General features: G+C 43.9%; 1 protein-coding gene across 2 annotated transcripts in view; it reads left to right on the forward strand.

Moving 5' to 3' along the window:
• The window catches only part of large1 (LARGE xylosyl- and glucuronyltransferase 1), a 420,017-nt gene that overhangs the window by 363,235 nt on the left and 31,553 nt on the right, over nucleotides 1–25,229 (forward strand). For both annotated transcript variants that reach the window (XM_048607545.1, XM_048607546.1), the window contains exon 10: nucleotides 23,737–23,892. In XM_048607545.1, coding sequence (XP_048463502.1) covers nucleotides 23,737–23,892 — 156 coding nt within the window. The remainder of the gene's footprint in view (nucleotides 1–23,736; nucleotides 23,893–25,229) is intronic.

The following is a 25,229-nucleotide window of genomic DNA, read 5'->3' on the forward strand; positions in this document are numbered from 1 at the left end:
TCACTGGTTCATGGACTGAGATTTACACCCCTTGTTCTAACTGGTGCTGTTCACCCAATGGGACAACATGCTTTCATTAATGAGGCTGGAATCAATCCCTTGTCTATCCTTTGGCATCCACTTATCAAACTGTCTCAGATGGTTGCTTGCAGGGGCTCCCATTCACCTTGGAATAGCCCTGTTCAAAGGTACTATTATGTTTCGCTTAAATGCTGGAGCAAGCTGTTTTATTCTGTTTATCTCTTGTATGCCATTTTGTATCGTTCAAACATGGGCCACCCTTACATTGACATGTCATGTTGGGGTTGTACAGGAGGTTGGTGAAGTCACTTTTGGAGTACTGTGTATAGTTCTGGTTGCCCTGCTATAAGAAGGATTTTATTAAATTGGAGAGGGTTTGGAAAAGATTCACCAGGATGTTGACAGGACTGGAGGATTTGACTTATAAAGAAAGGCTGGATAGGCTGGCACTCTTCACTGGAGAGTAGTAGGTTGAGGGTTGACTTGAAAAGGTTTATAACCTCATGTGGGGCATAGATAAGGTGAATAGCAAAGATCTTTTCCCTAGGATGAGGGAGTTCAAAATTAGAGGACATATTTTTAAGGTGAGAGGAGAAAGATTTAAAAGGGGAAACCTTTTCACACAGAGGGTGGTTTGTATGTGGAATGAACTGCCAGAGGAAGTGGTAGATGCAGGTACAGTTACAATATTTAAAAGACATTTGGATCGGGACATGAATAGGAAATGTTTAGATGGATATAGGGCAAACACAGGCAAATAGGACTAGTTTAGTTTGGGAAGTTTGGTCGACATGGACCGCAGGGTCTGTTCCGTGCTATATGACCCAAAATCTCGATGATGCTAAGACTTAGTGTCGTCGCTGCTTTCTGGGTCAAAGGAGCAGTGTGGGGGTCGCCAATGGAAGGAGGTCAGCAACAAGCACAGGGGTCAGCTCTTGGTTTCCCGAAACTGGTTCCAAAGAAGAGTCATTGGACTCAATTCATTAATGCTGTTTCTCTCCCCGTAGACACAGTCAAGGCCTCTTGAGTTTCTCCAGCATTTATTGCATTCGTTCCCTCAATCTAGCACGGCCTGACAATGTGGAACATTCGCCCAGCCCCCCTTCCATCAGTGGGAGACTCCTTGGATGGCAAACCCCCTGTCTGCTGCTGGGTTAATAACAGTGGCCGAGAGAGATGAGGCTCCTAAGTGAGCATTAGGCATTGAGGGCCTTGATTGGCAGTGGAATAAGAGGACAAATGAGGATGAGGGCGGGAGAACATGGTATCCTGTGTCTTCCCTGTAACACTTGATTAAATGTTCACCCACCAACCCCCCAACTAAACTCACCTCGAAGACATTGAGGGAGGTGATGAATTCTAATGATGCTGCAAGCTTGGCCAACAGCGGGAACAGTTTAAGTTTCTTCACTGCCGTAAATTGATCTTAGTCAAGTTTCTACAGGGTTCAGTAGTCACAGTTTTCTTTTTAATAGCTTTCATTATGTTTCTCGGATGCAAGCAATGCTGTTTGTTTTCTTCCAAATGATCCTGGCAGTATCCCCAGCAAATGACAGGTTGAAATGATGAGTGCAAATAGGTTGAATAAACTGCACAGAAGATTGCACCGGGACTGAATTACGTTGACTGTAGAAAAGTTGAGCAAATACATTTTAAATCGTCACTTGATCCCACTAGCACAATTCTCGATGAGCTCTCTGTGACAAGTTCATTCTGAATGATTTATACCCTGTAGCATCTGTAATCACACCAAATGATGCACAGATGGAGATGTTGTTCTATCAGCGATGGCTCTGTTGATAAAGAAGAACATGACACTTAATGCATAACAGAGGTTAGAGGCACAAAACAATGTGTGTTGTTGTGAGCAATATCTTAAACAGGACCTTTTCCTCACAGCCATCGTAGGTTTGGAAGTGGTTAGAAGGGGGTTGACATTGACCGTGTTGAGATGACAAGTGTATCTAACCTTCTGACTTTCTGAATTTAATTGTCTTTTTCAATATGTAAGATGATCATACTGAAGAGGAGCAAGACTTGACCTTCTCTTGAGTAATAAGGCAGGGCAAGTGAATGAAGTGATAGTAGGGAAACACTCTGGATCTAGTGATCATAATTCTGTTTGTTTTAAAAAAGAAATGGAAAAGAATAAGCCTTCCATAAAAATTAAAGTTTTTAATTGGAGTAAGGCAAATTTTAATGGAATGAGACAAGAACTTTCAAAAATTAGATTAGATTGTTTGCAGGCTAAGGGATGTCTGATAAGTGGGATAAGTTATCACCCAGAATTGTGATAATGAGAGTTCAGAGCCATATGTTCCTGTTAGAGTGAAAGGTGAGGCTGGTAGGATTAGAGAACAATGGATGAATAAAGATATTGAGGTTCTAGTCAAGAATAAAAAAAGAACCATGTATTAGATATAGAGATAGTAAGAACTGCAGATGCTGGAGTCAGAGATAACAAGGTGTGGAGCTGGATGAACACAGCAGGCCAGGCAGCATCAGAGGAGCAGGAAAGCTGACATTTCCCCCGACCCAAAACATCAGCTTTCCTACTCCTCTGATGCTACTTGGCCTGCTGTGTTCCTCCAGCTCCACAGTGTTATCTCATGTATTAGATATAGACATCTGGATTCAAGTAAATCTCTTGAACAATATAAAGAATACAGGGGCATTCTTAAGATGGAGATCAGGAAGGCAAAGGGAGGATATGAAATAGCCTTGGCATATAGGATTAAGGATAATTCAAAGAGATTCTACAAATACATTAAAAGCAAGAGAACAACTAGAGAAACAATCGGGCCCCTTAAAGATCAAAGAGATCATCTTTGTGTTGAACTTCAGGAGATTGGAACAATATTAAATGAATATTTTGCGTTAGTTCTTACTGTGGAGGAAGAAATGGAGACTAGAGAGCACAGGGAAATAAATATTGATGTTTTGAAAACGGTTCATATTACAGAAGAGGAAGTGCTGGGGGCTTAGAAAATATAAAGGTAGATAAGTCTCCTGGACCTGATCTAGTGTATCCCAGGACATTGTGGGAAGTCAGGGAGAAAATTGCAGGGCCCCCTTGCAGAAATATTTGTATCATCCGTAAATGTGGGTACGGTTCCAGAGGACTGGAGGGTGGCTAATTTTGTGCCTTTGTTTAAGAAGGGCTGCAAGGAGAAGCCTGGAAACTACAGACCTGTGAGTCTGACATCGGTGGTGGGTAGGTTGTTGGAAATGATTCTGAAAGATAGGATTTATATGCATTCGGAGAGGCAAGGACTGATTAGGGATAGTCAGCATCATTTTGTACAAGGGAAATTGTATCTCACAAATTTGATTAAGATTTTTGAGAAAGTAACCAAGAAGATTGATGAGGGCAGAGCGGTAGACAGTGTTTACTTTGACTTCTATAAAGCCTTTGATAAGGTTCCGCATGGTGGACCAATCAGTAAAGTTAGGTCCAGTGGGATCCAGGGTGAGCTTGCAAATTGGATACAAAGTTGGTTTAACAGCAGGAGTCAGAGAGTGATGGTGGAGGGTTGTTTTTCGGTCTGCAGGCCTGTTACCAGCAATGTTCCACAGGGATTGGTGCTGGGTCCACTTTTTTTTTGTCATTTCTATGAATGCTTGAGATGAGAATGTAGAAGGCATGGTAAGTAAGTTTGCGAATGCTGTCAAAATTGGTGGTTTAGAGGACAGTGAAGAAGGTTATCTCAGACTACAAAGAAATCTTGATCAGTTCGGTCAATGGGCTGAAAAGTAGCAGATGGAGTTTAATTGGGGTAAGTGCAAGATGTTCCATTTTGGTATAATTGAAGTTATACAATTGAAAGTAGGGTTTTGGGTGGAGTTGTTGAAAAGAGACGCCTAGGGGTTCAGGTACATAATTCTTCAAAGTTTGCATCACGTGTAGATAAGGTGGTTAAGAAGGCATTTAGCACACTTGCCTTTCTTGCTCAAACCTTTGAATATAGGAGTTGGGATGTTATGTTGAGGTTGTACAGGACATTGCTGAGGCCTGTTCTGGAGTATTGTGTCCAGCTCTGGTTGCCCTGTTGTAGGAAGGAAATTATTAAGCTGGAGACGGTTCAGAAAAGATTTACCAGGATGTTGCTGGGAATGGAGGGTTTGAATTAAAGGGAGAGGCGATAGGCTGGGACTTCTTTCACTAGAGCATAGGAGGTTGACGGGTGACTTTATAGAAGTTCATAAAATCATGTCGGGTATAGATAAGGTGAATGGCAGGTGTCTTTTACCGAGGGAGGGGGATTTAAAGACTAGGGCCATAACTTTAAGATGAGAGGAGAAAGATTGAAAAAAAATTATGAGGGGCAATTTTTTTTACACGGAGAGTGGTTCGTGTGTGAATGAACTTCCAGAGGAAGTGGTGAATGTGGGTACAGTTACAACATTTAAAAGACATTTGGATAAGTACATGAATAAGAAATGTTTGGAGGGATATGGGCCAAGCACAGGCAGGTGGGACAAGTTTAGTTTGAGATTATGGTTGGCTTATTGGACCAAAGGGTCTGTCTCCGTGGTGTATGACTCTATAACTGCAGCAAGCTGATCTTTTTAAAAGTTCTTTGCTGGGATCTGAGCGTGCTGCATTTGTCGCCCATCCCTAGTTGCCCCACAGAGGTCATGGGGAGCTGCTTTGTTGATTATTGTGTATCACCCCTGGCGCAAGCAATCTCCAAAGGAGAGGAGGCTTGTCAATTTTAATATCCCTATTAAGAACGGTATTTCATTGTGATTTGGGGAGGTACGGGTTTCTTGGGCCTTCTGAAACATGCCACTGGAAATACTCAAGGACAATAGCAATCGAGGGGGTGGACGAGACAGCAGTGAATATTCCCCGCTGTTCGGAAACCTCAGAACTACTTTGCCTAACTGTGTGAAAGGCTACTTGCTCAGTCACGGGTTGGGTTGGCAGGGGTGGGGGGGTGGGGGTGGCGCGGGGAGTGGTTAATTTCACTGCCTTGTGCATCTGTCTCCACCTTGCTGCCATGATCAGTCAGACCTGTATGGAGGCGTCTTATTTTGTTAGCTTGGGTCTCGGACGGGGACCAAGATGAACAGCAAAGAAAAGAGCAGCTGCTTTCTCCTTTCAAGACCGTTCCACAGTCGAGAGGGGCTAAATTGAGTAAATACACGCCCCCCCACCACCTTCCCCCAACACATTATTGACAGGTGGTTTACTGGACTCACCAAAACACCGGCGTCTCAACAGGCCCGTGGTCTCGTCAGATGGTGGAAGACCCCTGCTACCCGCTGGAGGTGGCTATGGGGCCGTGGGAGCCAGTGACCGACTTTCTGTCGCACGATATAATGTCACCCCAGTTCACCCCCAGAGCCCTCTGCTAGAGATATTTGCTGGATTTCGCAACCAGCTGCCCACAAATACATTCGGCGATGGTGGATGCCACATTTGGCGTGGTAGACAATTGGACATGGCCACCGATGATACCGAGCAGAAAGAGTGGGTGCACCGATTTCCTGGCTAGCTCAATCAATAGAGCCTTAAACTTAAGGCCTCACACTGGGTGACATCGTTTCGTTGGATCTGCTCTTGCGTCTTATGGTATGATTAAGGCAATCAATTGTTCTGGGGAAAAGGCAGGAAAAAGTGGATTTGGGGATTATCTATTGTTAACCATGATCTCATTGAACTTCAGAGCAGACTCAATGAACAGGCCACTTCCTCATGGACGCCCTGCAGAAGATTAAAGAGATTGGCGAGGGAAGAGTGATTGTTGTCCATGTGATCATGTACCACTAACTGCTGACTTCACGTCAGCGTGAATGTGTCATATGGTGGCATGAGGTTGAATCCTGACGCCCATCTCTGATAGTCAGGAACATTGAGGCTCCACTCACCTCCTCGCCCCTGGATCTTAGTTTGGAGATTGCTGGAGAAGCTCTTCGAGTTACTCCTCATGGGAGAGACGAGGACTAGGAGACAAAGTTTAAAAATAAAGGTCTCCCCTTTAGGATGGAGGTGAGGAGAATTTGTTGTTCTCAGTGTAAAACTATGAGGGGCATAGTCAGGGTAGACAGGAAGTCCCCTTGGTGGAGGGATCAGAGGGCATAAATTTAAGATAAGGGGCCGAAGGTTTAGAGAGGATGTGAGGAAAAACTTTGTCACCCGGAGGATGTTGGGAATCTGGAACTCACTGCCTGTAAGGGTGGTGAAGGCAGAAACGCTCATAACATTTAAGAAGTATTCAGATGTTCACTCGCAATGCCAAGGCCTACAAGGCTGTGGGCCAAGTGTTGGAAAATGGGACTAGAATGATTAGGTGGTTGTTTTCAGCTGGCGCAGGCTCAACCGGCCAATGAGCCTTTCTCTGTGCTGTAGATCATTGCAACTATGGGCCATGGGTCTGTGGAACCCTCTCTCCCCTAGAGGCCAGCAGAAGCTCGGTCATTGAAGATTGTTCAGGCTGGGGAGGGCGGATGTTTGACCAACAAGGTTGTCAAAGGTTTGGGAGGTGAGCAAGAATGTGGAAATTGAGGCACCGTCCAATCAGCTTTGATCTTATTGAATGGTGAAGTATACTCAAGGGGCCAAATGGCCTGGTCTATGTTTGTATGTTCTTAGCCTCTCCTGGTGTTCTGTGCTGTCTTCTTGAAGGACAGACAAGAGATCTGAGTGACAGAATTGGGAATACATTGAACAGGTGGATGGACAATATTTGTCAAAGGACAGTCATTGTGCAAGGGCGTGCAGAGTTGGGGAGCAGGGTGTGAAGTGGATTGGCTGCCTGAGTCCCACACCCATCACCCACTGAGAATTCAGCCCTCACTCTGTGGAATGTGTGCGATGCTTCTCTCAAGATGTGACAAGGTGCTGCATAAATATCAATCTTGCTTTCTTCAATGGCATTTATATCACAAATAACGACCCACAAGACAATAGCCACTTGCAGTTATGTAGTGCTCATAATGCAGGAATGCTCAAAAGGGTTTTACAGGAGTGACAGACACTCATACTGAGGCACTAAAGAAAATATTAAGATGTGTGACTAAACATAACAGTGCCTATTAGTACCGATACAAATTGGCTGATTAGCAAGCATTATAGATTTGCATATAAACTCTGTTAAGTTGTCAGTCATCACTGAATTGGAGTCTAGTGGGTCGTCAAAATGTATTCATCCAAATGATTAATGTTGTAGATAGAGCATGTACTTTCTGTGACTGTAACATTTCCTGTGCCATTTACCCTCATCTCCATCACCTTTGTCTGTCATATTTTGTTGACAGACTTGGAAAGTAAAGCAGTAATGATTCACAACTGAGGAGCTAGACAGAGAAATCAAAGTGAGGGAAAGTACAAGAAACCGATCATTGGGACCATTCAAATGGAAGAGGGATGGCTTAGAAAAATACTTAACCTGTCGTCCTTACTTGGTAACTGAACTTTCTCGTATCCAGTAACACAGCAAACAAACAAACAATCCAACTGCTCCTTCCAGCCTTTTCCAATCATAGAACAACTTATCAACTTATCAACTCAGCTTATCAACGCCCGTAATTCCTCTCTGGACCCATCAAAAACAAATTATTAAATACGTTATGTTGAGGATATTGGAGGGGCCTCTTCCTGAGTGCTGTGCCTAGTTCTGGTCACCCTGTTACAAGAAGGATATTATTAAGCTGGAGAGGGTTCAGAAGAGATTTACCAGGATGATGCCGGGAATGGAGGGTTTGAGTTATATGGAAAGGCTGGATAGGCTGGGATTTTTTCACTGGAGCGTAGGAGGCTGAGGGCTGACCTAATAGAGGTTTATAAAATCATGAGGGGCATAGACAAGGTGAGTAATAAAGGTCTTTTCTCTAGGGTGGGGGATTTCAGACTAAGGGGCATATTTTTAAGGTGAGAGGAGAAAGATTTTAAAAAGACACAAGGGGCATTTTTTTTTGCACAGTGGTTTGTGTGTGGAATGAACCTCCAGAGGAAGTGATGGATGTAGGTACAGTTACAACATTTAAAAGATATTTGGATAAGTTCATGAATAAGAAGTGTTTGGAGGGATATGGGCCAAGCGTAAGCAGATGGGACTAGATTACTTTGGGATTATGGTCAGCATGGACTGGTTGGACCGAAGTGTCAGTTTCTGCACTGTATGACTTTAAATTGCATGAAGCTGCAGTGAGGTACAAACCCAAGCCCCGCATAGTCACACTGACATTAGGCACTACCGCAACGTACAAAATTACATATTCTTCAGTAATATGATAACACACAACCATGATGTATTGTGTATTTTTTGATTTCCTTAATCGTACAATCCGACTGAAGGCCTAAACCTGAACTAAATGTTTGCCTCTGGAGTTAAAAGAAAGAAAAATTTCCATTGTCTTTCACCACCTCGGGTTATCCTCAGGGAAAGCTCCAGGAAGGCTTTATGAGTGAGTGAGGTAGAGAGTTACTGCAGTGATGCTGTGGATGAAAGCCTTTAGTTACAAAGGAAGACTGGAGTTGCTCACATTTGAACAAATAAGATCAAGGAATGACTTCCCAAAGATGTTTCACATCAGACATTCTACTGGATGTTAGGAATGAGGAGAGATGGGTGGAATAACCTTTCCCCTCACTCCACACATCTTAATTGTCCATAACAGAATGTGTACTTTAGCTGGAATGTTCAAACCATGCTTTTAGTGTTGTGCCTTTTAAATAATAGACAAAGCAGGCTTCCTCGTAAGTTTAATTCAGAAGGAAAGATAATCATGTATTGACACACCTTGAAATGAAAGAAACAACATGATTACTCTCTCTCAAACACAAATCTATTCACTCACCCAGCCACACACACACTCTCTCATTCTCTCACTCACTCACACTCTCTCTCTCTCTGTCTCCTCTCTCTCCTTTCTGTCTCCCCTTCTCTCTCTCTCCTCTCTCCTCCCTCTCACTCTCCCTCTCAAGCTCACTCTCCTGTCTCTCTCACACCCTCTCTCTCTCCTCCCTCCCATGCTCATTCCGTCTCCCCTTGTTTCTCTCTTCTCCCTCTCATTCACACACAAACACACTCTCTCACACTCACTCACTCACATACACACACACACACTCTCACAGTCACTCACTCACATACACACACACACACACATATGGAGGGTATGTCTTGCAGGGCCACGCTGTTAATCACAGAGACCATGTAGTGCCGCTGGTCCCTGCATGATATAAAAGGGAGAATATGTTGTCACCAAGGTTAGATGTTCTGGCGTGTTAACAATAATTCACAGTGGGATCATTGGAGAGTCGCACAGCAATGACCGATGCTTCTTACTTGGTTACCAGGACACGGATGCTTCTCCATTTCCAAAGATCAGGCCTGGTCCTCACTAGTGATGGCCAAGATCCTCCCATCATTGCATGTGAGGAGCCAAACATCAGGGACACTCCCCCCCCCACCCCCACCAGCCATCCTGGCTCTGCCGGCATTACTGTGGGCTTTCATTCTCCTGGAATGAGGCAGGGGAAGGGATTGAGTGCAGTGAAAGTATGCGGCTCAGCTTTTCCTGCTGCTGCAAATGGGGAATAAGTGGCAGGGATGACCTCAATGAGTGAGGAAGTCACACGGAAACCATGCAGGATTGGAGGGGTGGGGCTTGGTGTAGGTAAGAGCAAGTGAGGGAAGTTGCTGCATACAATTGTGAGACTGCTGGGAGGCAGGTACAGTCAAAGAGAGAGAGACAGAGTGGAACAACAGAAAGAAAATGGTGGCACATCCTTGTGGAGCAGTGAAGGTCATTGAACTTCCTTTTTAACTTCAACTTAAGTTATAAACAATAACAAGAAGTGAAAAAAGTCACAGTTTTGAATCTGTCCTATTTAAGATGCAGTGTTGCAGACCTGGGTGGCCTCTCCCTGATGGTGATAACTTAAACTTCTCTGGGTTTCAAGGTGAAATTGTAGCTGACTTTCTATACGGATACTCTTTGGAAGTGAGGACAAATGAGCCCCCCCCGTCTCCCCCCCTCTGCCTGGCTGTGCTGGTTGTATTAAGCAGGGACCCTTTCTTCTTGTTAGGACATGGTTCCTTTTGGTCTGCAAACTGATTTGTCTCTCCCTGATTCCTAAGTGACGAGATTTGTCGTGTGAAATCCATTTTCGTTTTGTGGCCACGTGATCGATACTGCAAATATGCAGACAAACGATTAGACATTAGGAGCCATTACCAAACAAAGGAGGATGAATAATGGCAGTCCACGACTGCTTTTGAAAACCTTGTTATCTTGGACCTCTTTGTGTTGAGTTTTGAGCTTACAGACACTTAGCCTGGGATGTGGAGCAGTGGGGAAGCGATTGGATTTGATTTTTGGGAAGTAGCGAGACAATGAGAGGTGTTAGTTTACTAGCAGTCTCACAATTTGAATGTCTTTTCAATGGAGTCTTTCATCCGCGGATATGTACATATGAATGATTTCCAAGAAGCGTGTGTTCAGACATGAGCTAATCCTTGTCTGTTTACTCACAAGAGGTCACCTGACCTTCAGTGGCCATCTTTGCAGCACATTGTCCACTTTTTAAAGGAAAAGTCCATTTCAGAGAGTCCGCATTTCATAAAGTCCATATCTTGAAAGTTGGGACTATGACATATCTTTACTGGGAATTACGTGGTGTAGGTAAGGACATACTCCTTCCTGTAGCTGTAAGTTTCAGTAACTGGAGGAAAAGGATTTATGGTAATTGGCTAAACATTGAAGAGGGGATGACAACAAGAAGCGGAAAGTTATGATCTGAAATGTAGACTGTAAAATGGTGTCTCCTCCCCTTTCCCTCTATGACTCAGGAACTGGGAGAGTTGGTGAGAAGGAGAGAGTTGGCCTGAAAGGGAAGAGGCATGAGATGAGGTGAGAGGGAAAAATATGAGTCAGTGTTTTTGCAGCAAAGGTTGAGTGTTGAGTTATGCATGAGATGAATGCAAATTTTAAAAATTTATGTTCCAAAGATCGGCTTGGACTGCTACACAGGATCAATAATAACTCTGTAATTCTCAATATGATTGAAGGTACAAAATGATTTTCAAAATTTTAACATAGTTTGTGTTTTGTATATAGAAGCTATGTATTTGCCTGACAAAGAAACAGAATCTAGCCAAATAGACTAGTATTTCCAAATAAACTGATTACAGACTTGTGACTGATTTTGTTTATCTTTCAGTTGCAATTAATTCAGTATTTTCTCAGTGGAAAATCAACTTGTGTCCTTGTGGTATAACATTAGATTGTGCATTTTTGAATATGATTTTATTACAGTTGGATTTTGAACTTTCAAAATTATAAGTGACTAAACTTCAAAGTGGCTTCATTGGTTGTAAAGTGCAATGGGGCATTCCTGTGGCTGTGAAAGGTGCTATGTAAATGCAAGCCTTTCCGATTATTTCATTTACTCAAAAGAGCATGGTACAAAGTCACGACGATATAACATTTATATTTACAACCTGACCTTTTGTGGGTGGCACAGTGGCTCAGTGGTTAGTGTTGCTGCCTCACAGCATCAGGGATCCAGGTTCAATTCCAGCCTTGAGCAACTATCTAAATAGAGTTTTCACGTTCTCCCCATGTCTGCGTGGGTTTCCTCCCACAGTCCAAAGATGTGCAAGTTAGGTGGATTGACCATGCTAAATTGCCCAGGGACGTGTAGGCTAGGTGTGTTAGCTGCTAAAAATGTAGGGTTATGGGGATAGAGGAGGGAGTGGTTGGTCTAATTTTTAAATGCATCAATTAGATCACCACTCAATCCTTTAGGCTCAAAAAAATACAAGTCTCTACAACTGCTCCTTCTAATATAAAACTTCTAACCCTGAAATCCTTCTGGTGAAGGTGTATTGCAAGGCTGTCGAATCCTTTCTGAGGTACAGTTTTTGAAATTAAATACCAGGTTACAAATGGGGTTTAATTATTAACTGCATCATGTCTTCTCCCTATTGTACTGCAGCCCCTTCTTACTGTTTACTTATAGCGATTTCTATGCCTGAACACCCCAAATCCCTCTGCTCTATTTCTCACCCTATTTTCCCCCATTTGCTCCATCCTCCTTGATAAGTAAATATTCTGGCTTGTTTTAGTTGGATCTAGAGATCCTTATGGTCCCCATACAGAGCTCCATTTGTCACAATTTTGCCCACTCACTTAATCAGTCCATGTCCCCTTGTAACTTGCTGTTCTCAACTACATTACTTGCTGCATTTGTGGGTGATTTACTTTGTAACAGTGGATGCTCCTGGTGTCCAGCTGTGGAAGTGGTACTGAAGGATTAATTCTAGCCCATTGTGTGAATTGATGAGCACTACTGATCTGATAGTTATGGATCCAAGTGAGTGAATATATAGTGCGTTGGGAATTGGTGCCCTTCCACCTGTTTAGACATCCATTCCCACTAGCTTAGCCGTCACTCCTTCCTCTGTCAGTGCCCTGTAAAGTGAGTACCATCTGCAAGGCAGTCTGTGACAATTTCACAGCGCCTTGCACACATCTCACCAGCTGCACATTCCCCTCCAAGTCACACACAAACCAGACCTGGAAATATATCACCATTCGTTCACGGTCACTGGATCAAAACCCAGAAAGGCCCTTCCCGACCGCATTGTGAGTGCCCCTACACCACCGGAATGCAGTGGTTCAAGGCAGTACCTCATTGCTACCCTCTCAAAGGCAGTTAGGGATGAACAATAGACCCCAGCCTCTCCACCGATGCCCGTTTCTCAAGAGTGGAGTAAAAGGAAGTCTGAGCACCCGATGAGACAGATTAAATCTATTATATTTCGACAAGGAAGGTCGAAGCATCTCACAACCTCTCATGATTCAAATCCTTGCATGTTCTCATGCGCAACAATTTAATTTACTTTGATTAATAGAAGCTGACCCATCCTGAGTGAGATGAATATTATGTCTCTAATGGTACATTACTCTTTCGTATACATTATTATTTGGCTAACCAGTTATTGTAATGAGCCGTAGGATGATTCTTGGTCTATAGAAGTCGAACTACCCTGTTAATCTTTGCAACATCATTTCAGCCTTTCCAGACTAAATACTTTGTAAGAATAAAAAACACATTATTGACAATGCATCAGGAAGCAGTTTAGCCGACATTATTCAAAACAGCACTTACTCCTCACCTAGGGGTTTTGCTGAAATCTCATTTCTGTGCCCTTACTCTTTGGTCCTCATATTTTATTTTAGAAATCTCTAAAGCTCACTGGCTTTCTTTCCCTTTTTCCCTGCATTACTTTTCTCTGCAAAGTCCTGACCAAATTCCATTTTTTTTTTTGACAGCCGTTATTGAATTTGTCCCCATCACCCTCTCAGGCAGTGCATTCTGGATACTAACTGTGTAAAAAAGCTCTTTCCATACATCACTTCTGACACTTTTCGCATCTATCTTAAATAAACGCTTTCTGGTTCCCTTCTGCCAAGGGGAACTGTTTGTCTTAATCTGACTGCTCATGATGTAGAACACTCCTATCAAACCTCATCTCCACCTCCTCCTCTCTAAGGTGAACAGTCCTTCAATCTATCCATGCAGTGAAGTTCCTCATCCCTGGAATCATTCTTGTAAACCTCTTATGGATCCTTTCCAAACTCTCCTTTGATGGTGTTGGTGTTCCACATTTTGGGGATGACATGTCCATTTGGACTCCCACCATGAGTTTTCATGGGACGAACAGGTTGGTTCTTTGGACACAAATAGGCGAAATGGCCCCATGGGGTAGTGAGATGCAGAGGGGAATCTACCACCACCGAGCCTCACGATCACCATTCAAAGTGTGATACCTCTTTGTGGCTGGGTTGCTGCCGCTTCGAAGAATGGCAGAGCAAGCTCTTCCCAGTCATTAGGGTCAACTTTTCAAGAAGACTATCTCTGAAACATTTTCTTTATCTTCCCCTGGCCATTTGAGAGTTGAAAGAACCGAACCTGATGGGGAGATTCAGCCATACTCCCTCTTCCAAAATCCTTACACCTTCCTGGAGTGTGATGAGGCAGAAACTAGTTTTTAATAAAGGTTCACTATAAACTCTTACCATTTGTCCTCTCTGTTTCTATCTGGAATGCTTAAACTCTGTAGGCTTTTAAACACTTTTGGGAAAGGTGATGGCCAAGTGGAATTATTGCTGGACTGTTAATCCAGAGACCCAAGTAATGTTCTGGGGCCCCAGGTTCGAATCTCACCAAGACAGATGGTGGAGTTTGAATTCAATGAAAAACATCTGGAATTAAGAATCCATCACTGATTGTCAGGAAAAACCCATCTGGTTCACTAATGACCTTTAGGGAAGGGAAACTGCCGTCTAGAACCTGGTCTGGCCTACATGTGATTCCAGTCCCACAGCCAATGTGGTTGACTCTTAACTGCCCTCTGGGCAATTAGCGATGGGCAATAAATACTGCCCTAGCCAGCAACGCCCTCCTACTGTGAATGTATAAAAAAAAAGCTACCTTGCCCCATTCATCAATTTGTACACATATATCCCCACTGTTCCTGTGACTCCTTTAGCGTTGTAATCTCTATATTGCCTGTCCTGGTTTTTCCTACAAAATATTAGCAGTTCACATTTCTCTACCTGAAGTTTCATCTGCCATATTTCTGCCCATTTCTCGCTATCCTCTTGAAATCTATCACTATCTCCTCACAGTTCGCAACACTTTCAAGTTTTTGCACATCTTCAAATTTTGAACTTCTCCTCTCCTTGTAAATCATTAATATAGATAAGAAAAGTAATGGTTTGAGTAATGATCCTTGGGGAATCCCACTCTTTATACTAAGATCGCTATTCCCCAATCGTTCCTCTAACTGAAACCTGATTCACTAGACCCACCTCATTCCCCAGAACCAGATCCAGAAATGTCTCCTCTCTCTGTTGATCTAGAAGCATACTACTCTAGCATTCCCTCATCAAGGGAGTTAAAATCTACCCCAGTCACTACTTTGGGTGAAACATTCCAAGTTTGAATAACCCTCTGTGTTTGGGGGGGATAAAGACTTCTACTTGTTTCCTTCTTGGTTTCAATGTCAGACCTGATTCAGTGAAAGCACTTTCACTTCTTAGTAAGGTTCAGTCTCCCACTTCAGAAACTCAGGTACTAATAAGGCAGGTATTTAGCACTAAACTGTGCTAATAAGGAAATTTATAGATGTCCCCGAGAGCCAATAAAGGTAAGTATCATGTGAGCTTTCTTGAAAGCTTCCACACTCTCCTGTGATCTTCAGTGATCTGTGGACATGCACTCCAAGGTCCCTATGCACCTTGACACATTTCAGTATCCCAGCAGTTATTGTGCATCCCCTTGGCTTGTCTGTCTTTCATAAATATATTACTTCAACTTGTCCAGTTTGATTATCAGTTTTCTGTCCAGATGACCAGTCCATAGATATCATCGACAGGTTTGTTCTTCATGACGAACTATATCCTGTAATCCATAAACTTCTTACGATTCCCCTTCCATTTAAATCTGAACCATTAATACATATCTATTTGTGTATAAATATTTAACCAGCAAAAGATCTTGTACTGAGGCTTCCGGAAGACCAGTCACAAAATTGCCAGCCGATTATAGTGCTTTGTTTCCTGCCTCTGACTTGCTCGACATTTTCAGACCAATCTTGCAGAAGGATTGGAGAAAGATTTGCTGAAATTTATGCACAACATCAGTGAGCTTCCTCCCTCAACTCTTATCATCACAAAATAACTTACACAAGTTAGTCAGACATAAATCGTCCTTAACAGATCCATTCTGGTAGTCCTTGATTAATCTTGCCTTTAGTACTGTACTGAGACTGTACTTCACTTTTAGAGGTGCTATCTCTTGAATGACACATTAAACAGAGACCAAATCTGCCCTTTCTTAGTCAGAAGATCCAGAAACTGCATAAAAGAAAATTAGTGGAGAAAAATCAGTGAATATTTCAAGTCGAGTGACCCTTCCTCCGAACTCACTTGACCCGAAACGTTAAATGTTGATTTCTCTCCACAGATGCTGCCAGACCTGCTGAGCTTTTCCAGCAATTTCTATTTTAGTCTCTGATTTACAGCATCCACAGTTCTCTCAGTTTTTTATTTAGCAGGTAATTAGGGCAGATCTCCCCCATAACCCTAGCCAATATCTATCTCATAACTAGGATCACTAAAGAAAGAAAGTTTATCTGCTGTTTTTGGCTCAGACATGTAAAACATGTAAAACATGTCTGAGCTCAGGAATGATGTTCTGGAAATTATGAATTTTCTTTGTGGATTTTTCTACAGTCAGTCTTGAATCTTTGGTTTTTGCGAAAAACCTCCACTATTTCAAAACCTTGTCAATTCCAATAGATGCCTTGCAAAAAGTTTAATAAGTTCAAATAATTATAAGAGACCTCCATCTGTTAGTCCCAAAACATTTCTGATCTACCCCTTCTCATCATGAATTTTCCTTCAATTTTGTAAATTTTTGTTAACTCCTCCCCACTTCTCATATTCTTTTCCCAAAAGCCAGTTGCCGAAGGATAGAACTGGAAACAATTATTACACCCTCTGACATTTATTTACAAGCATTCACCTCCTAACTAATGACCAGTTTTAATTTGCGTTTGCTAGAAATTCAAGTGAACCCCCCGTTAATACCCACTGTCTGCATACATTTATTATACAATTAACCCCATGTCAATAATACAGCAATAGCATAGTCACTGAAAATGTAGCAGACAATAATTGTGAGGATTGCACAGCAACTGTTAAAGCCTGAATGCTGACCTGATAGAATGGGAAAGTGTGGTAGTTTAGTGATAATATCACTGGACCACTAATATAGAGACCCAGACTGGTGTTCTGGGTCATGGGCTCAAACCCCATCTTGGCTAACAGTGGAATTTTAAATTCAATTTAATATTTGGATTAATTATTAATAAATCTGAAATCTAAAGCTCACTTCAGTAAAAACCCATACGGCTTGCTCATGTCCCATAGGACATGTAGGTCTAGCCTAAGTGTGACTCCAGGCCCACAGAAATGCAGTTGACTCTTAACTGTTATCTGAAATTAGGGTGGCACTGTGAGTCAGTGGTTGGCACTGCTGCCTCACAGCACTAGGGACCTGGGGTCAATTCCACCCTCGGGGACTGTCTGTATGGAGTTTGCACATTCTCTCCGTGTCTGTGTGGGTTTCCTCCGGGTGCTCCAGTTTCCTCCGGGTGCTCCAGTTTCCTCCCACAGTCCAAAGATGTGCAGGTTAGGTGGACCGGCCATGCTAAATTGCCCATAGTGTCCAGAGATGTGCAGGCTAGGTGGGTTAGCCATGGGAAATGCAGGGTTATAGAATGGGGAAATGGGTCTGGGTGGGATGCTGTTTGGAGCATCGGTGTGGAACTGATGGGCCTAATGGCTTCCTTCCACTCTGTAGGCATTCTGTGAAATGGCCCAGCTATTCAGTTCAAAGATAGTTAGAGTTTCTCATCGAATCCCTATGGTGTGAAAACAGGCCCTTCAGCCCAAAACGTCCACACCGACCCTCAGAGCATCCCACCCAGACCTATCCCCCTGTAACCCATCTAATCTACACATCCCTAAACACTATGGGCAATTTAGCATGGCCAGTCCTCCTATCCTGCACATCTTTGGACTGTGGGAGGAAACCGGAGCACCTGGAGGAAACCCACGCAGAAACGGGGAGAATGTATAAACTCCACACTGGCAGTCACCCGAGGGTTGAATGAAGCCGGGTCCCTGGCGCTGTGAGGCAGCAGTGCATGGCTGGTCACAATGCCAACACCTCATAAAAAGCTATCAATAAAATTAGGGTGTCCAATGACTCATGTCTAACTTTTCTGAATTTACGCTCAAATCAACTTTGGTGAAGGATTTAATGGGACATCTGACTGGAACTCACCTTGACTAACTTTAACTCACCTGGGCTCAGGAGACTGAAGTAAACTGGACATAATCTCTGATTGGGTGAGGAACTGCAGTCAACTGCCTGTAACTTCCAATTAGAAAGTTCAGAAAATTTCCATGACAAAGGGAGTTAAGCTGGGCACTGAGTAGGAAACAAGGAGGGAAGTCAGACATAGTTAAGATCCCAATGCACCAACTGGAAATAAGAAACTCATCCTTGCTAGAGCAGAAAACAAACAGATATAGAGTCAGAGTAATACAGCATGGGAACAGGCCCTTCGGCTCAAACTGGTCCATGCTGACTATGGTGCCCACTCAGCTAGTTCCAATTGCCCGCATTTGGTCCATATCCCTCTAAACCCTTCCCATCCATGTACCTATCCAAATGCTTTTTAAATGTTAGTATTGTACCTGCCTCAACCGCCTTCTGCAGCAGCCCATTCCATATATGCACCATTTTCTGTGTGAAGAAGTTGCACCTCAGGTCCTTCTTAAATCTTTCCCCTCTCACCTTAAACCTTTGCCCTCTAGTTTTCAATTCCCCATCCCTGGGAAAAAGACTATATACATTCATCCCATCCATGCCCCTCATGATTTTATACACCTCAATAAGGTCACCCCTCATTCTCCTAAATCCCAAGGAATAAAGTCATATCCTGGCCAACCTCTCCCTATAACTCAGGCCTCCTAATCTTAGCAACATCCTCAACATCTTTGCACACTTTCCAGTTTAACTATGTCTTTCCTATAATAGGGTGACCAAAACTGTACACAATACTCCAAGTGTGGCTTCGCCAACGACTTATACAACTGTAACATAACGGCCCAACTCCTGTACTCAATGCCTCGACTGATGACGGCCAGCATGCTAAATGCCTTCTTCCCCCTGTCCACCTATGATACTGCTTTCAACAAACTATGTCCTTGTATTCCTAGGTCCCTCTGTTCCACAACACTCCTCAGGATCTTACCATTTACTGTATAAGTCCTACCTTGGTTTGACTTTCCAATGTGCAACACCTCATACTTATCTGTGTTGAATTGCATTTGCCAATCCTCAGCCCACTTCCCCATCTGATCAAGATCCCTCTGTAATTTTTGATAATCTTTCTCGCTATCAACGATATGTCCTAATTTTGTATCATCAGCAAACTTACTAATCATGCCTTGTACATTCGCATCCAGGTCATTTATGTAAATAACAAAGGTCCCAGCACTGACCCCTGTGGCACACCACTAGTCACAGGCCTCCAATCCAAGAAACTACCTTCAACCATCACCCTATGCTTCCTACCATCGAGCCAATTTTGAATCTAATTAGCTAGTTCTCCCTGGATCCCATGCAACCTAACTTTCATGATTAGCCTGCCTTGCGGGACCTTGTCAAGGGCCTTACTAACGTCCATCTGCTGCCCTACCCTCATCTATCCTCTTGTTTACCTCTTCGAAAAACTCTAAAAGATTTGTCAGACATGACTTCCTGTGCACAAATCCATGCTGACTGCCCCTAATCAGACCTTGACTATCCAAATATTGGTTGATCCTGTCCCTCAGTATCCTCTCCAATAACTTGCCTACCGCTGATGTCAGGCTCACTGGCCTGTAGTTCCCTGGCTTGTATTTGCTACCTTTCTTAAACAATGGAACGACATTAGCCACCTTCCAGTCTTCTGGAACTTCACCAGGGGCTAAGCATAAAGCAAAAATCTCTGCAAGGGCCTCTGCAATTTCTTCCCTAGTCTCCCACAATGTCTGAGGATGGAATTGATCAGGCCCAGGGGATTTATGCACTTTAATACGCTTTAAGGCTGCAAACACCTCTTCTTTGGTAATAACGTATGCAGTCCAAAACATGACCACTTGTTTCCCTTATTTTCTTAGCATCCATGATTCTCTCCTCAGTAAATACTGAGAAGAAACATTCATTATAATCTCCCCCATCTCCTGTGGCTCCACACATAGACGGCCATGCTGATCTTTAAGGGGACCTATTCTCTCCCTAGCCACACTTTAATCTTAATATAGCTGTAAAATCTCTTGGGATTATCTTTAAGCTTATCTGCCAGATCCATCTCTACCCTGTTTTTGCTGTTCTGATTTCCCTCTTGAGTATGCTCCTACACTTTTTATAGAACATAGAACATAGAACATTACAGCGCAGTACAGGCCCTTCGGCCCTCGATGTTGCGCCGACCTGTGAAACCAATCTGAAGCCCATCTAACCTAAACTATTCCATTATCATCCATATGTTTATCCAATGACCATTTAAATGCCCTTAAAGTGGGCGAGTCTACTATTTTTGCAGGCAGGGCATTCCACGCCCTTACTACTCTCTGAGTAAAGAACCTACCTCTGACATCTGTCCTATATCTATCACCCCTCAATTTAAAGCTATGTCCCCTCATGCTAGCCATCACCATCCGAGGAAAAAGGCTCCCACTGTCCACCCTATCTAATCCTCTGATCATCTTGTATGTCTCTATCAAGTCACCTCTTAACCTTCTTCTCTCTAACGAAAACAGCCTCAAAACCCTCAGCCTTTCCTCATAAGACCTTCCCTCCATACCAGGCAACATCCTGGTAAATCTCCTCTGCACCCTTTCCAATGCTTCCACATCCTTCCTATAATGCGGTGACCAGAACTGTACGCAATACTCCAAGTGCGGCCGCACCAGAGTTTTGTACAGCTGCAACATGACCTCATGGCTCCGAAACTCAATCCCTCTACCAATAAAACCTAACATACTGTACGCCTTCTTAACAACGCTATCAACCTGGGTGGCAACTTTCAGTGATCTATGCACATGGACACCGAGATCTTATAGTCATCTTGGGATTCACTTGAGCCCGATACTGGCCCTGGACTCTTGATATGACACTTTTAAAAGCCTCTCATTTGCCAGTTGTTCCTTTTCCTTCAAGCAGACACACCCAATCAACCTCTGCTAGATCCTGCCTAATGCCCTCAAAATTGGCCCTGCTCCAGTTTTGCACCTTAACCTGTGGACCTGTCCTAACTTTTTCCAAATCCACGTTAATACCAAGAGAGTTATGGTCGCTGGACCTAAAGTGCTCTCCGACTGACACGTCAGTCACTTGCCAAACCTCATATCCTAAGAGGAAATCCAGCGTTGTAACCCCACCCCCCTGCCCCGCCCTCCCCTAACAAGTGGGGCCCTCTACATATTAATTTAGTCAAGTTTCTTGGACACGTTTGACAAATTCCACCCCTTCCTGGCCTTTTACTCTCTGGGTGGCCCATCAATACAGGGGAAATTAAAATCTCAAACCAATACAACTCTGTTATTCTTACAGGTATCTGCAATCTCTCTGCACATCTGCTCCTCTTGCACTTGCTGCCTATGTGGGCGTCTATAATACAGTTCTAGTTTTAACCATATGGCCTCATTTGATGACCCTTTAAGAATATCCCCTCTAAGCACTGTTGTTATGTCCTCCCTTAACAAAAGGTCAACTCCCCCTCCTCACTTACTTGTACTTCTGTCACGCCTGTAGCTTCTGTATCCTGGAACGCTGAGCTGCCAGTCCTGCCCTTCTCTCAGCCCTGTTTCTGTTACGGCTATAATTTCCCAGTCCCCGGAGCCAATCCATGCTCTGAGCTCATCTGCCTTACTAGTCAGGCCTCGTGCGTTCAAATCTTTTCCCTCCCTTTACTGTACCTCTGGCTATCCCGAATAGTAAATTTGTTCTCGCTAGCTAATGTGTCTTGTCCTGACTTCTCAATGGCCGCTCTCTTACTCAGAGTCCCATCTCCCTGGCACACTAGTTTAAACCCTCCCGGGTAACACAAACAAATCTCCCCACAAGGATACTGGATCCCCTTCTTCATCTGTCTTGTATAGGTCACCTCTACCCCAGAAGAGATCCCAATGATCCAAGAACTGAAAACACTTCCCCCTAAACCTGCTCCTCAGCCATGCAGTCATCTGCCTATCTTTCTATTTCTGTCCTCGCTGGGAGTAATCTGGAAATCACTACCCTTGAGGTCCTGCTTTTTAACTTCTTACCTAACTCCCTATACTCATTTCACAGGACCTCCCTTTGTCTGCCTATGTCATTTGTACCGATGTGCACAATGACTTCTAGTTCTTCACCCTCCCGATTTCAGAATGTTCTGCAACTACTCAGACATCTTTGACCCTGGCACCCAGGAGGTAACACACCATCCTGGTGTCTCTTCTGCAGCCACAGAATCTCCTCTCTGTCCCCCTCACAATTGAGTCTCCTATCAGTATCGCTCTGTCTGACTGTACCCTTTCCTTCTGAACCTCCGAGCCAGTCACAGTGTGCCACTGACCTGACTACTGCTCATAGTTCCTGCAATGTCATCCACTCCTCCGACAGTATCCAAAGCTGTATACCTGTTAGAAGGTAATGGCTACAGGGGAACCCTGCACTATCTGCCTTCCCCCTTTTATCTGTTCTGTTAGTCACCCAGCTACCTGCAGCCTGCACCTTAGGAATGACCACTTCTCTATAGCTCTTACCAATGATGTTCTGTGCACCCCGGATGATCCTGCATGCATCCAACTCCAGTTCCAGTTCCCTAACACAGTCTGTCAGGAGCTACAGAGAGGTTAGTAGACCATAAAGTGCTGAAGACTTGCTAGACGTGTACCTTACCTGGGGTTGGGATCAGATGGAGGCCATTAGGTTCCACGTGCTTCTGATTCTGTTCACAGCTCATCCGTTTAATTAACTCCCTTCCATAATGGCCTGGCAAAAAAAAACTCATTCTTAGTTTTGAAATTTTCAACTGAGCTGCAGGTTTTTTGGAGTTAGGTGGGTGGGGACCGGAGGTGGGGGAGGAGAGAGAAGAAATGTTCCAAAGTCTCCACTACCCTCTGTGCAAAGCATTAGCCCACAGCACCACCTAGTAACTGGCTGACTCTCACTGTAATGTGAAGGACAACTCTCCTCTCCAGCTGAGAACATCGGCTTTGGGAGTGAGCTGAAGTGCAAACTAAGTAATCAACAGCTGACTTTTTGTTTCCAAAGGCAAGGTAACCTCCATGACAGGATGCTGCTTCAGTCCTGCCTCCCACATGATAGAACAACTTCATGTCTGAATTTGAGATTCTGTGCGGTGTCAGGTCTGCTATACATGTTAACAAGCGACTGATCAAATAGAACATCATGCTCCTTCACTTAATCACTACAGCAGAGAACAGACTGTCCTCAGGCACCCCATGCCTGCAAATCGCAAACCAGAACATCTATTCTTAAATGTAGTCCCACATGCTGAAGAATCCTGAGTGCTCTAATAGCTACATTAACAACCAATTTACAATGATCAGACCAGGTCATAATGTGGCTCATTCACACTTGCTAGAAACTATATACATCTGTGCACATTCTCTGCAAACTAAAGGAATATGCTCAAGCCTTAAGCCTTTTTAAATACCAGGGTGCCTGAGCAGTCTACAGTTCCCTGTCTCCCCATGACAATGCCTTAACCAATCAGAGTCAATTGCCAACCAATCAGTACCCTTTTCCCCTGTTGTGCAGATTGGTGTGATTGCTTGAAATTTGGTATTCTTGCATTCGTCCTGATGAGTGCAAGGTGAAGAATGTCAGCAACATGTCTCTCATTTCACACTCTGTACTGCCAATCAAATGGTTAGAAAAGCATCACTGAATTAACAAGAAAGAATAATTCGGAATGGGTCATGGAAGGTGACCAGCAGTCAGTGCTTTGTAACAGTGACAAGCAGGCCGTGTCAGTGAGCTCTGCGCACTGGGACTGTGGTTTATGTACTGTCTCTTCCTAGGCCAACTCGTGAATGTAATGTTGATCGGGCTTTTTTGTCCTGCAGGTGATCCACTGGAATTCTCCCAAGAAACTGCGGGTGAAGAACAAGCACGTGGAGTTTTTCCGGAACCTGTATCTGACGTTTCTGGAGTATGATGGAAATCTCCTCCGTCGCGAGCTGTTTGGCTGCCCCAGTGAGGTAGACAAGAACAGTCAAAATGTAAGTGCGGAGAACGTCTCGAGGTTGCTTGAAGCAGCCCGATATCAGCGGAAATTGACTGGAAGTGTGTTAACTGGCTGGGAATGACTTATTCCAAAGTATCAGTGGGTAGCACTCTCACTCCTGATTCCAGGTCCAACTCCAACTCCAGTTTTAGTCCCAGAGCTAATTTGTCGCCAGAGAGGGAGGCAACTGGTGGTGGTTTAACCAGAAGGTCACCACACCTGAGGCAAAGGGGGAGAGGTTGAGAAGGAGAGTCCTTTATGGTAAGCTTAGCCAGTGCAGGAATTGAACCCACACTGTTGATATTATTCTGCTCCACTGAAATATGAGCACTTATTTCAGGCAGAGGGAGTGCTGCACTGCCAGAGGTGCTGTCTTCCAGATGAGATTTTAATGCTAGATCCCCACCAGCCCTCGCAAGTTGAAATAAAAGATTCCATGAGACTATTTTAACAGGAACGGAAAAGTCTCCCTGGTGTCCTTGTAAATACTAGCTCTGTTTGAAAAAAAAATCATTTGGTTTTTATCTCAGCCACTGCTGTGGGTTTTGTTGTGTGCAATTTGGCTGTTTTTCACAATACAGCAGTGACTGCGTGACAAATGTACTGGTTGACTGTGAAGTGCTTTGTGGTGCTTCGTGGTTGTGGAAGGTGCTGGATAAATGCGAGTCGTCCTTTCTCTGTGAGTTCTTCTCCATTAAAGCTTCCTCATGGCAAAGTCAATGGCAACCAAACTACCCAACTCATTCACAAGACAAAGGCTTGTCATAGCCCACCCTCACCTTACGATTCTCCTTTGTGAGTTCACTAGTTCCCACTGAGTTCAGTACAGTTGGAGTTTTGCTCACAATAAGCCACCAGAAACAAAATCCCGTCAAGTTGGACCGATGCCCAAGTGGATAAAACAGACCACTTGAGGATTTGTCAGCCTAAAGTACCCCAGATTTGAAAACTGACTTGTGACAAGTGACCTGATCAGCAGTCAGAATCTGACAGTGCTCCTTGCTTGAAAGAAGAGAAGCTCTCCTGGATTTTCAGTCTTGACGGTTGTCCCAAAAATTGTCGCTGAATATGTCCTGGTGGATCAGAGGCCTAGTTCCTGGATTTTGTCTAATTTCCTGGTAAATTGAGCCTTGGATTCTGGCTGGATTTCAGCCTGGATTTTTGAGCGGATCGCAGGATTTGGTGGATTTGGGCCTGGAGACTGGGTGGATTTGGGCCTGGAGACTGGGTGGGTTTGGACCTGGAGACTGGGTGAGTTTGGGCCTGGAGACTGGGTGGGTTTGGGCCTGGAGACTGGGTGGGTTTGGACCTGGAGACTGGGTGGGTTTGGGC

The sequence above is a fragment of the Rhincodon typus genome, chromosome 18, assembly GCF_021869965.1.
Source record: "Rhincodon typus isolate 14 chromosome 18, sRhiTyp1.1, whole genome shotgun sequence".
In the NCBI taxonomy this organism is placed as follows: Eukaryota; Metazoa; Chordata; class Chondrichthyes; order Orectolobiformes; family Rhincodontidae; genus Rhincodon; species Rhincodon typus.